General features: G+C 45.9%; 1 protein-coding gene across 1 annotated transcript; it reads left to right on the plus strand.

Moving 5' to 3' along the window:
- Positions 1–1,111: 1,111 nt before the first annotated feature.
- Serpina3a (serine (or cysteine) peptidase inhibitor, clade A, member 3A) lies at positions 1,112–7,609 on the plus strand. The gene is made up of 5 exons (XM_087554967.1): positions 1,112–1,281; positions 3,125–3,743; positions 4,408–4,681; positions 5,612–5,762; positions 6,665–7,609. Exons 2-5 carry the CDS (start codon positions 3,137–3,139, stop codon positions 6,863–6,865), a joined length of 1,233 nt encoding a protein of 410 aa, XP_087411093.1. The 5' UTR covers positions 1,112–1,281; positions 3,125–3,136; the 3' UTR covers positions 6,866–7,609.
- The last annotated feature ends 4,854 nt before the right edge of the window (positions 7,610–12,463 follow it).

Below are 12,463 nucleotides of genomic sequence, written 5' to 3' on the forward strand. Positions count from 1 at the left end.
TTTACCCATGCAAAATCCTTCTTGTTAGAACTTGCACTTCAGTTTTGAAGACAGCAACTTTGGATCTAATACCTGATTGCTAAGTCTCTCACTCTACTGTTGACACATAAACCATGGCTCTCAGGGAAGCTACAAAGAATAAGATAAACTTCATTCCAGAGCCACTATTGGTGACAAGACCAGAGAAAGCAGATTTCTGTTACACCAATTCCACATTCCAAAGGGGAAGCAGTTACACACACACACACACACACACACACACACACACACACACACACACACACAAACTAAAGCATTACAAAAGAAAGAAATTACAACTCACAGCAAGTTGAAGGCATGGGTGGATACCTGAGAGGCAGCCACATCAACACAGGGTAAGATTCTCTCTAGACTCAAGATGTCATCTCTTGTCATGCTTAGCTCTTAGGTTGCAGCTAATTGCCTGTTAGGTTAATAGACCCTATTGTCACAGGCATCAGTTCTGACACACGGGCAGACTATACATGGGTGTTCCATAGAGGTCAAACTTAACACAAGATAAGGTAATGAGCCTGTGTAGAGCCTGCAATGGTCCAATCTCTACAGAAATGAAATTAGCTTCAGCCAGTCAGTCTCTGCAGACACAAACTCCTTTCAGATTACCTCTACTGTTAGACAGACACAGCTAGCTTCACTTCAGAAGTCAGAGAGCCACAGAGTGGAAACAAATCTCTGTTTCAATATGTACATTCTTGAAGGACAGGAGAGTAATATAGAGGCAGACAAAGGCCTGTCAACATTGAGGAATATGTCAGCATCCCTATAGAAACCTCAGAGCATGGACATAGAGTTGTATTGTCTTTGAAGTGACTTAGAAAGTCCAGGGCCAATGTTGACTTCAACCTTCCTGGTGACACATGGTCAGGGTTTGTGCCCTGTCTTTTTGCCTTGACTACACCATCTCTGTTCCACACTATTCTTTGAACAAATAGAGAAGCAGAAGCCACAGCAGAACATCCAGTGGGTGTGTTATGTAGAACACAGGGGTTTTCCCAGCAGGGAATGGTTCTGCAAGCTAAAGCCTGTAAGTCCTTGTTTCTGGAAACCATCTATGTGTCAGTTTCCAGTCTGAGCACAGAGCACAGCTTGTCTGGACCAGCATTTCCTAAGAAGGGGAGGAGGCTTTGGTGGGGATAAATAGACATCAGCATGCACTGGGGAGAACAACAGACCAAGAAGCAGCCATCCTGAACACCTGGAGTCGGCTATCACAGAAGCTGGCAGCTGCCTTCAGCTCTGCAGGTAATGCCCTGATATCTTTCTCTGGGGACACAAGAAGGAGACTTCCCAGGACTTCTGGTATTGTCTATGACCAGACCTTTTGGTTTGGGTGCAGTGAGGAGTTATATCTGCGCACTAGTTTAGAATCCAGAGACATTTCTGCAGCATGAAAATCCTCCCCCTTATCTGGGTTTTCGTGGCTATGGAAGTTGCAGTTGCCATGGGCTATGATCTTGGAAAGTGAGTGGAGCCTGTTCCTTCTGACCCTCCATAGGTCCATACTGAGACCTTGCAAATTCAGGTACTAATGTAGGAACCAGGTGGGGGGCAGGACTTTTGCAGAGTCCCTCTGGGAGAGGTGGCATCACTGTCATGCTCACATCAGACTGACGAAGCCTTAGGCTCAGGAACCCCACTGCCCCTGTAAATCCCACAGAGGGGGAAGAAGAGTTACAATCTCTCCTAGGCAGGAGGATAAGACAATTTCTCAGCCTCTGAGGAATTTCTACTACTCCACAAACAGACTGGCCTATTTCCTGTGGAAATCATCTTGAAATAAAATATTATTCCATGCTATTATTCCATACTTTTCCCAAGAAATTGTTGCATCAGTCTGACAGAGGGTGAAGGTGGCAGAAGCCTCTGGCCCCTCCGGAGAAATGTCACTGCCCTGGGGACTGGAGGCAAAGCTCTAACACCTGCCTCCCCTGCGCAACACAATACTATACTTTTCCAGTCTCCTTTCTCTCCATCTTCCCTTTGGCTTCGTCATCCTATTCCCTCCTTGTCGCATCCTCCTGCCTCATTTCCTCTGATCCCACCTACAATGTAGACAGAGGCTGAGGGGAGCGCCTGTGTTTAGGAAGATCACAAGCTATCAGATGTACCGTGTTAGGGACCGTGTGGCTCCCACTCCAGGTGTGTATGGAGAAGATGCCACTTTGGACAGTTTCCATGTCCACTCCCATATTGATGATAAGAATGCTAATTATGCTAATTGTGCTAATTAATAAGATGCTAATTATGTAATTGGAGCTGCTCTACAGCTTGCCCAGAGATGTCTACCCCTCTGCTTGCTGGTTGGGGCAACACCACGCAAACAAACACACTGCCAGTATAAAATATGGTCCAGGTATGAGAGATTCAGACTCCACTTAGTTTTCTTCCCACAAAATATCTATTCAGACCTGAGGTACAAACCACCATGTTGTACCTTGGTTTGAGTGAAAAAAACCTTCCACCACTGGTCCTTTTAATTAGTCCCTGATCTCAGAGGTCCCAAGGGTCTGGCACTGAGCCAGATGTCTACAGTGCTTCCTCTCAATTGACTCCCTCACTCCCAGAAACATTCTCTGAATTTAGCATAGTGCCATGAGATATCTAAGACAAGTCAGCTGGAAGTTGATATGGGCCCTGTTCTACCAATCTGGCCCAAGATTCCTTCCCTGGGTCCAAACTAAAGGATGGTGATGATGTGTTGTTGCTCAGCTGCAAAGGTAAGATGGTTCCTGTCTCCTAGTGAGTCCTTATGCAGATCTAAAAAAAGGAAAGGAGATACTTAGATAACATAGTCTTGTGCTCAACACCACATTCTTTTCTTCTTTTGACTGTGACCCTGGCAAGTCTCTTTATTTCTCTGGATAATGATTCTCTATTAGGAAAATGGCTACAGCAACAGCAGTTTCTCCATTGGTCAAGGAAACAGGCCACATGTTACTGGCATTAGAGAAGCCAGAGCATCTCCCATGATGGTCACAAAGGCAACAAGTACAGCACAGCATGGATACAGTACAGGCCAGATGGGAGAACTAGGAGATGGCCAGGCCTGGCTGTAACAGATTAAAGGATCTTTTCTTTCGCACAGGAGAAAAAGGTAATGGCTGGAATCTCCCCTGCTGACCTTGGCTGCCCAGATGGCAAGTTGGGAAGGGACACTGCAGTCCAGAAAGGCCAAGACAACAAGATACAAGTGGACAGTTCAACATTGTCCTCCTGCAACACTGACTTTGCCTTCAGCCTCTACAAGGAGCTGGTTTTGAAGAATCCAGATAAAAATATTGTCTTCTCCTCTTTCAGCATCTCCACTGCCTTAGTCCTCCTGTCCCTAGGAGCAAAGAACAACACCCTGAAGGAAATTCTAGAAGGTCTCAAGTTCAATCTCACAGAGACCCCTGAGGCAGAGATCCACCAGGGCTATGAGCACCTCCTACAGAGGCTCAATCTGCCAGGGGACCAGGTACAGATCAGCACAGGCAGTGCCCTGTTTATTAAAAAACACCTGCAGATCCTGGCAGAATTCCAGGAGAAGGCAAGGGCTCTGTATCAGGCTGAGGCCTTCTCCACTGACTTCCAGCAGCCTCATGAGGCCAAAAAGCTCATCAATGACTATGTGAGGAAACAGACCCAGGGGAAGATCAAGGAACTGATCTCAGTCCTAGACAAGAAGACATCTATGGTGCTTGTGAATTACATTTACTTTAAAGGTGAGGGTGGTCACTGCCTGGGAAGTGGAGGGAGAGGATAACTGGCATCCTTTATACTGGCCATTGTAAAGCAGCTGTTTTACACCTTGGAGATAGATGTGCCTAATCTATTACACATACAACTTACCTCTCTAAAAATCTTGATAGTGATTAGTAGTTACCCATGTCTTATTTAACCTACTGTCAATGTATTCCTGGTAATCCAAGTCTGAATGCAGTACTAGTAGCTTCACCCTAAGCTCACACTTGGCTCAGTTCTGCCTTCCATTAAAGTTGTTAATACCGAGGAGCACCATCAACAGATCTCAGTGAGGGAGGACTCAGTCTCTTCCTGTTTTCCAATGCCTTCTAGACATTCTTCCCCCTGAGGACAACAGGATCGCAAACTCTCTCCAGACTCCAGTTTCACCATTTGCACTCTCATCTCTTTCTCACACACCTGTTTTTCAGAAGCTGAATTCACCAGGCTGAGATTTAGAGGTTGTCCTTTCAAACCAAACCTGTGGATCACTTCTCAACATAGTTCTGTATCTCCCAAAGTTTTTCCAGTCCTGATTATGAAAACAAAAAGGGGAAATAGTGCTGTTAAAGGTGCACTATTATCCGGGTTGCAGGTGTGGTCTCTGTGGTGCTGTGACAGTCTTACGATTTGCTTCACATTTAGGCAAATGGAAGATGCCCTTTGACCCCCATGACACATTTCAGTCTGAGTTCTACTTGGATGAGAAGAAGTCTGTGAAGGTGCCCATGATGAAAATTGAGAAGTTGACCACACCCTACTTCCGGGATGAGGAGCTCTCCTGCTCTGTGCTGGAGCTGAAGTACACAGGAAATGCCAGCGCCCTGTTTATCCTCCCTGACCAGGGCAGAATGCAGCAGGTTGAAGCCAGCTTGCAACCAGAGACCCTGAGGAGGTGGAAGGACACTCTGAGGCCCAGGTGCATGTCCTTAAGGCCCAGAAATGTCATTAATCTCTGTACTGCACTGTCCCTGTACCTCAGAGCCTCCTTTATACCCAGTGTAATGGTTAACATGTCAGCAGGGGACAGGTGGAAATGACTTGAATTCCCCTCTGGTTGCTCAGTTGTTTCAGGTTTGATGTCATTGTGGTTTCTGTATGTGACAATATGAGAACCAGATGAAACAAGGAGCTGAGGTTTCCTCCCTCTCTAACAGTCTGAAAATTACATGTAGTCTTGAGTGAGTCAAGATTTGTAAGACAGGGAATTATGACTGACAGGAGAGGAGCTCTGAGAATCAGTTGTGCCCAGTGAAGTCATCTCATCCTCTAATCACTCATTCATTCCACATTGAGGAAATGGTGACTTGAAGACAAACTATGTGCCAACCTTGGATTAGATTCTCAGACTCTAACAGAGATTAAAGCCCCAGAATTTTTATCCTTCTGGGCTTTGTTGTAATTGAGGAAGGGAAAGTATGAGAATGCAAATACAATGAATCATTACTTGATTACTTACAGGGAAGGAGTGGTGAGGCAAGAGGGGGATTATCAGAAGATTAGAAACTCTGGAGCCCGATGCAGTGTGCTGTGTTAAATAGAACGCTCATTAGGTGATGTCTGAGGGTCAGCATGACAGGATAGAAGCACATTTGTGGAACTAGGAGGAAATCATTCTTAGTCAAGGAACAGCTAGGACTAAGTCAGGTTGCCTGTCTACTGTTCAAATTCTCAGTCACTGATGGATAGTTAATGCCCTAGGAAGAGCAAAGTCATGTGGTCTAGGCATGGGTGGAAGAGACCTTCAACCCAGGGACCGGACTGTCTGTGGAGAGAAACCCCAGGGACATGATGAATTTACAGGTACGTGGAGTCCTGGGACTCTTACATTGCTATTTTCTATTCTCAGGAGGATAGATGAGCTGCGCATGCCCAAATTCTCCATCTCCACTGACATGAGGCTGGGGGATATCCTTCCAGAGCTGGGCATTAGGGAAGTCTTCTCCCAGCAAGCTGATCTGAGTAGGATTACAGGGGCCAAGGACCTGAGTGTCTCTCAGGTAAGACAAGAAACACAAGGTGCTTTGCCTTGTGTCTTAAATGTGGATGTCAAAAATCATGTGGGCATGTGGGGATGGTCTATGTGTGAGAACAGTAACATTTCTGTTTCCATCATGGTGAGGAGATCTTAAACATACCCTTGATATCCTGCTGAGTTCATGCAGCAAGTCCCTACTTTACCCCTTGGACTGAAACTCACCAAGGAGCCCATGGTTTGGAAGTACCTAGGCTTGGTGTGAGATCAGCATGAGTGCCAACCTGTGCCGCACTGCTGGTGACACCCACAATCCACTACAGGGGCAAGGCACATCCAGCCTCAGCTTCTTCATTGCAGTATTAGGACAATACTTCTCTAGGACATAGAATAGCATCAATAAAGATAATAGCAAGGGATCTATGACAGTTGTGCTGAAAGCCCTAGGAATAGGAAAGAAGATGCCTTAGACTCTCACTGTATACTTCTAGGTATACAGCATGGCAGTGCCTAATGTTCTATCTAGGGCCAAGTCAGAGCTGTGAGTTCACATGTGTTCCAGCAGGACATGGCAGTCTGGGAATGTGCAGCCATGTCCTCTGCATTGCTGATGTATATCCCAAGAAGGTTGGAGCAGGAGGATGCTGAATCCTGCACTGTCTGCAGCTCCCTGGCCATTCCCCGTGGGGCTGCTGGGAGGCTGCCTGTGGGGAAATGCTTGTCATTGCCTACTTGTTTCCTCCTATTGTAGTGACTGGAGGGCAACACTGTTTCTGACCCTGAGCAGAGACTTGGGAAGTCTAGGGTTAGAACTCATGGTAGAAATGAGGAAACCCACCAGCAGATGAGGCAAGCACCCCCATCTTCTCCAGACTACCCTCCTGCCCTCCCTGATCTCCAGTGAGCAATGTGTTTCTCTCCCCACAGGTAGTCCACAAGGCTGTGCTGGATGTGACTGAGACAGGCACAGAAGCAGCTGCTGCTACTGGAGTCAAAATAATCCCAATGTGTGCAAAATTCTACTATGTGACAATGTATTTCAACAGGCCATTCTTAATGATTATTTCTGACACAAATACTCATATTGCCCTCTTTATGGCTAAAGTTAGAAATCCCAAGGAAGACTAGAACTTCCCATATGGGGGTTGAGTGTGGGGTCTTCTTCCCAAGAGAAGGGAACTGAGTCTGTATGTAGGTCTCTGTGTTCATTTTGACTTCCATGCTCTGCTTGGCTCTGGCATGACTGGACTTGAGAGTAACACTAAGTATGTGGCCCCCTCATGCAGAGAAGCCTGTGCCTGCTCGATATCACACTCCCTTTCCTCTTGGCTGCACTAGCTCAGTTTCCTGGACCTGGAATCTGTTGTTTTTTCCATCTCCCTGCTCTCTCCCTTGAATCCGCCTCTATCCAAATGCCTGGGAGCTGGCCTGTAGGCTCCGTCTCAATTTAGGGTCCAGTTATGCTTGCCTTCAGCTTCTGCAACATTCCTCTGACTATACAAGCTAACAGTCAAAACCATGTGGACCAAACAGGAAAGCTGCTGCCCTGTGACTAGTTGTAACATCTGGGACCACTTGGTGCCCTGTTCTGCCTCACCCTTTCTTGTCCTCAGGGCATTGCTGTCCACTGTCCCTTGCAGATTCTACAGTCTTGGCCCACGTCTTGCACAGTTGGAGCCCTCTCTCGAAGCTGTATGGGGCATGTGGGTCTGACTAGCTCCTCCCTTCCTAGATCTCCTACTCAGGGAAGGGTGGTAGCCTTTCCCTATGTTCCCGGCTGACCAACTGCACAGGACAGATGTACACCTGCAACTTCATCACCCAAAAGGAAAGGGCACTAGCAAAGGATCAATAAACATGTGACTGTGCTGAGTGTGGCAGAATTCATTCAAGTCCTGTTGGCAGAGGGTAGCCTCTGGTAACAACAGGGCAGTAGAGATTGTCACTCACATTCTGTGATTCCTATGATGATCCTCTGTGGTACATGCTATCATTGGTAGCATGGAAGAGGTAACTGTGGCCCAGAGCTTAGTCATTTCCCTATGACACACAGCTAGAATTTATGATATTCCAAGTTTCCTGATGCTACCTACAGAGACAAACATCTCCAAACCATAAGTCTGATCATGAGATGTCCCAGTGGTCATAGGCCGGTGGAGGAAAAAAAGAAAACTTCAGATACCTCACAGAGAACACAGAAAAAGACATGGAATGAGGAGAGGCGTTCTGTCCTGAGGCCAGAGGAGGAAGAAATGGAGATCAGAAGACCAGAAGGGTGTTCTGTGTGGAGCAAAGGGCACTGGAGGCATTTCTAAGACTCTGCGAGGTCAGTTTAGGAAAAGGGCATCACCATCACTCACAGCACAAAAGAACCTGACCCTGTGATAACTTCCTGTGACTCAAAGACATGGGGACCTTTGCAAGAGTCAATCACTGCTCCTGTCTAGAACACGTAACCATGAGAGGCTACAGTGTAGAGAAATGGTGGTGAGAATTGTCATTGAGGCAAGCCTTAGGAAACATCAGGACACATCTGGAGAGAAGAGTGGGTGATTCAGCTCAAGGGGTAAGCCAGATAACTAGATAGAGGAGGAGAAGAGGGCAGAGTGCATTTGTGTGAACTGCTGGGTATCCGTGGAGAATCCTGGGAGCCTGCAAACATAGCCATAGTCTGGCAGGCAGAGGGAAAGGTGTCTCTCCAGGTTGAGAAAGCTGATCCTCAAGGCTCCTGAGAGCTCACAGTGACAGATGGACCTGTGTCAGCAGAGAATTGCACACACAGGATTATGACCCAGTAAGCACTGAAGGACCACACATAGGACCATGGGATGAGAGAAGAAGGGAGAAATCTATTGTTAGCATACAAGTGCCACCACAGTGACAATGTGCCTAACTGTCAGTCAAGACCCTGAGCTGGACACCACATGCACTCCATGAGTTTGACTTGATTCACCTATATCCCTGCATCCATTTGGGCCTCTAATGGGGTATCTAAGGAGCCCATGGTTGAATAAATCTCATGATGCCCATGCAATGGGTCTGAAAATTGTAGCCAAAGTCTTAGTCTATCTCTTAACAAAGTCTGGAACCCAGATATCAGGGTTTACTCCTCCTCATTCCTTGGGGGCTAACGTTTTGCATGCATAATGACAATCAAATATTGTCCTGGTGAAGAAGTTGAGAGACCCAGTGTGCAATAGAGGTGACAGACTGTGGAGGGGAAAGATAGGTGCCTGCAAAGAGTGCTGTTCAGTGAGGTTCAATGCCTGGGAACTTCCTCCATCGCTCAGTGGTTTCTACATGCTGATCATCCATTTCTTAAAATTTAAAAAAGGGAAGCCGCTGAGGGGTGGGGTGTCAAGCATACCATATGCCTTGCTTTAATTGCTTCAGTCTTATGACCCACCAGGACTAATGAAACCCTGACATATAGTCACCTTTAGGCTTTACCCCAACTATCTGACAGGTCATTGCCAATGTCACCTATCTATACATCAATGACCAGAGAATGTCTGTCATGTGCAGTATGGGACAGGGAGAAAGGGTTATAATAACCATCAGCATCCTGGCTGCCACTTTCACCCTCACACTACCGCAACCCCCACAGCTACATCATAGGAACTGATTCAAAATGCAGGCATATGTCCTGAACTTGTCCTTCCAAGTGGTGTGTAGTTGCAGGACTAGAATCCAAAGCTTTGGTGTACCGCAGTAGAAGTGGAGGAGAATGGTAAAGCATCTTTGGAGAGGTTGATGCAGCAATCGCACTGTAGACAGGTATTCAGAGCATCAGGAAGCAGGGACAGCAAGGCAGTGAAGCCAGCATCCCCCGTGTTTCTTCATAGTTGGCAAAGGGCTGTGACTCAAGTGTCCACAGACAGGTGAATGGATGAGCAGAGTTTGTTCAGGCCACACACTATTACTACATTAGACAAACGAGAGAGATGCCAACCAGTGTGTGAGCCTGCCAACCTGCTTACAGTGAAATAGCTGCACATAATAGGGTCCGTGCGATGTGACACATAGACATACAATACCCAGTACACAGGGATTCATGAATATAAAGGGTGTTCTAACGATAATCAAGAGCTATGTGGGAAGGAGGGTGACTAATTAATGGGCAGGTAGTCTGTTGAGCAGTGATTAACATAGCTTGAAAGTAGACACTGGATAAAGGGCCCAGACAGGAAATATGTATGAGCCCTGCAGGAGGCTCTCTGCGCTTAGGATGTGAAGGGACTGTGCAGCAGAGGAAAGACCCAGGTGCTGGATATGAAGTTTGTGTGTGTGTTATTGGGATATGGGAACATAGCATGATATGGGGACAAAAGACCAGGCTCCACCAGAGCCTTGGGAGTGGGGAGCAGAGCTCCTCTGATTCACTCCCAGGCCTCCTAGGGAGGACTTGGCCAGCTGCAGTCCCTCCTTGCCAGTTCCCTGGCTTTGCCTTTTCACTGTGAGGAAAAATTAAAGTGTGATTAGATTCATCTCATCCCCTCCTCCTTTGGGGGCAAGGAGAAAATGTCTGAGAGTGAGTTTAAGGTCAGTAGGGCAACCTAGTGAGGTGCAGTGTCAAAACAAAACAGAAAACGAAGGCAGGGCATATGGAAGCACACATACACATTCATAAACACACAAAGACACATTATATACCTGATCAAGGATGACTCAGTAGTAGGGTGTTTTCTGAGTATGTCAGGCTCTGAGTTCAATCTCGTGAATGCGCATGTGTGTGTGTACACATATATATTATATGTATATGTATGTGTTGTAGGTATGTATATATATTTGCAAATGCACACACATAAACTTGTGTAAATATGTGTATTTGAATGTATTATACATACACACAAATGTATTTGTGTGTGTAAATACATACTTTTTCAACAAATTTTCATTTTGAACATATTTATACATACATACATATATTTATACATTTATTTTTATATATCTCCAATAAATTGGAAATGGACAAATCAGGGTGTTCTGTTCTTATAGTCTTGCACAGGTTTGGCTTGAGCAAGGGACACTTGGCCTTGAACTTGAGCAATTTGAGTTGCTACAAGCAGAACATAAAAGAAAAGACATATGTAGTCCTGTTATAGAAAACCCACATGTTTCCCAGAGAAATAACTGAAGCTGCTGGGACTCAGGTCAACTGCCTAGGGCTGCTGGCAGGAGGAGCAGGAAGAACAGGACACCTGATTCACAGACTCCTCTCTGCCCTTAGTCAGCCAGGTCACTTTCACTCCTTCCCTGATCCCCTGGACAGCTGAGGAAGGAGCAGGGATGCAGTTGTTAAGGTTCATCCTCTTCCTTAAAGTTCAAACTAAATGTTCAGCATCTGAGTGTGATGGTCATCCTCCATCATTAGACTGATATGCACCCTGACATCACAGTGTTAAAAGCACCTGAGCCCACAGGGATGGGCAGGCAGGACATGTTTAACAGCCATGAACTCTCTAGCGATAAAATCTTGTCAGTCCCAGGAATGAGCAGCATTCGTCCACAATGTGCTGGGCAGAAAGGGAAATCAGAAGAGGTTGGCTTCCTGCATTTTCTAGTGACTGAGGATGTATGCGTCCCTAAATGTGACCTTCATGTCATCCCGCAGCAGAGAAGAGGCAGGCAGTGAAATTGAGGCTCAAGAGTATATTGATCAGCAAATAAGAGTTTGTTTTGGTTGGTTGTTTAGGCCCTGAGAGCTCTAGTCTGTCTGGTTTGTTGATATTTTTGTTCTTCCTATTGGGTGCAGACCCCTTCATCTCCTTAAGTCCTTTCTCTAACTTCTGCATTGACGTCTTCGTGCTCAGCCCATTGGTTATCTACAAGCATCCTCATCTGTATCACTGAGGCTCTGGCAGAGCTTCTCAGGGGACAGCTATATCAGGCAAGCACATCTTGGCATCAGGTATAGTGACTAGGGTTGGTGGCTACATATGGGATGGATCCTCAGGTAGGGCAGTCTCTGGATGGCCTTTCCTTCAGGATCTGATCCACTCATTGTACCTGGATTCCTTCCCAGGGCAGAGTATTTTGTTTCCAGTTCTAAAAAGGACTTATGTATGTACATTTTGGTCTTCTTTCTTTTTAAGCTTCATGTGATCTATGAATTATATCTTGGGTATTCCAAGCTTTTGGCCTAATATCCACTTATCAGTGAGTATATACCATGTGTGTTCTTTTGTGCCTAGGTTGCCTCACTCAGGATGATATACTCTAGTTCCATCCATTTGCCTAAGAATTTCATAAAGTCATTGCTTTAACAGCAGATTAATATTCCATAGTGTAAATGTATCATATTTGCTGTATCCTTTTCTCTGTTGAAGGACGTCTGGGTTCTTTCCAGGTCTGGCTATTATAAATAAGGCTGCTATAAACATAATGGAACATGTGTCCTTGTTATATGTTGGTGGATATTTTGGGTATATACCTAGAATACACATGCGGGTACCCATGGCTCCAGCTGCATATGTATCAGGAGATGTCCTTATCTGACATCAGTGGGAAGTAAGGACTTTGGTCATGTGAAGGCTCAATTCCCCAGTGTAGGGGAATGCTAGGGCCATGTGGTTGGAGTGGGTATGTGATTGAGGGATCACCCTCACTGAAGCAGGCAGGAGGAAATGGGATAGGGTGTTTCCAATCGCAAACTGGAAAAGAGGATAACATTTGAAGTGTAAATAAATATAATACCAAATTAAAAATAGAAACACACACACACAC

The sequence above is a fragment of the Rattus norvegicus genome, chromosome 6 (assembly GCF_021556685.1).
Source record: "Rattus norvegicus strain SHRSP/BbbUtx chromosome 6, alternate assembly SHRSP_T2T, whole genome shotgun sequence".
NCBI classification, from domain to species: Eukaryota; Metazoa; Chordata; class Mammalia; order Rodentia; family Muridae; genus Rattus; species Rattus norvegicus.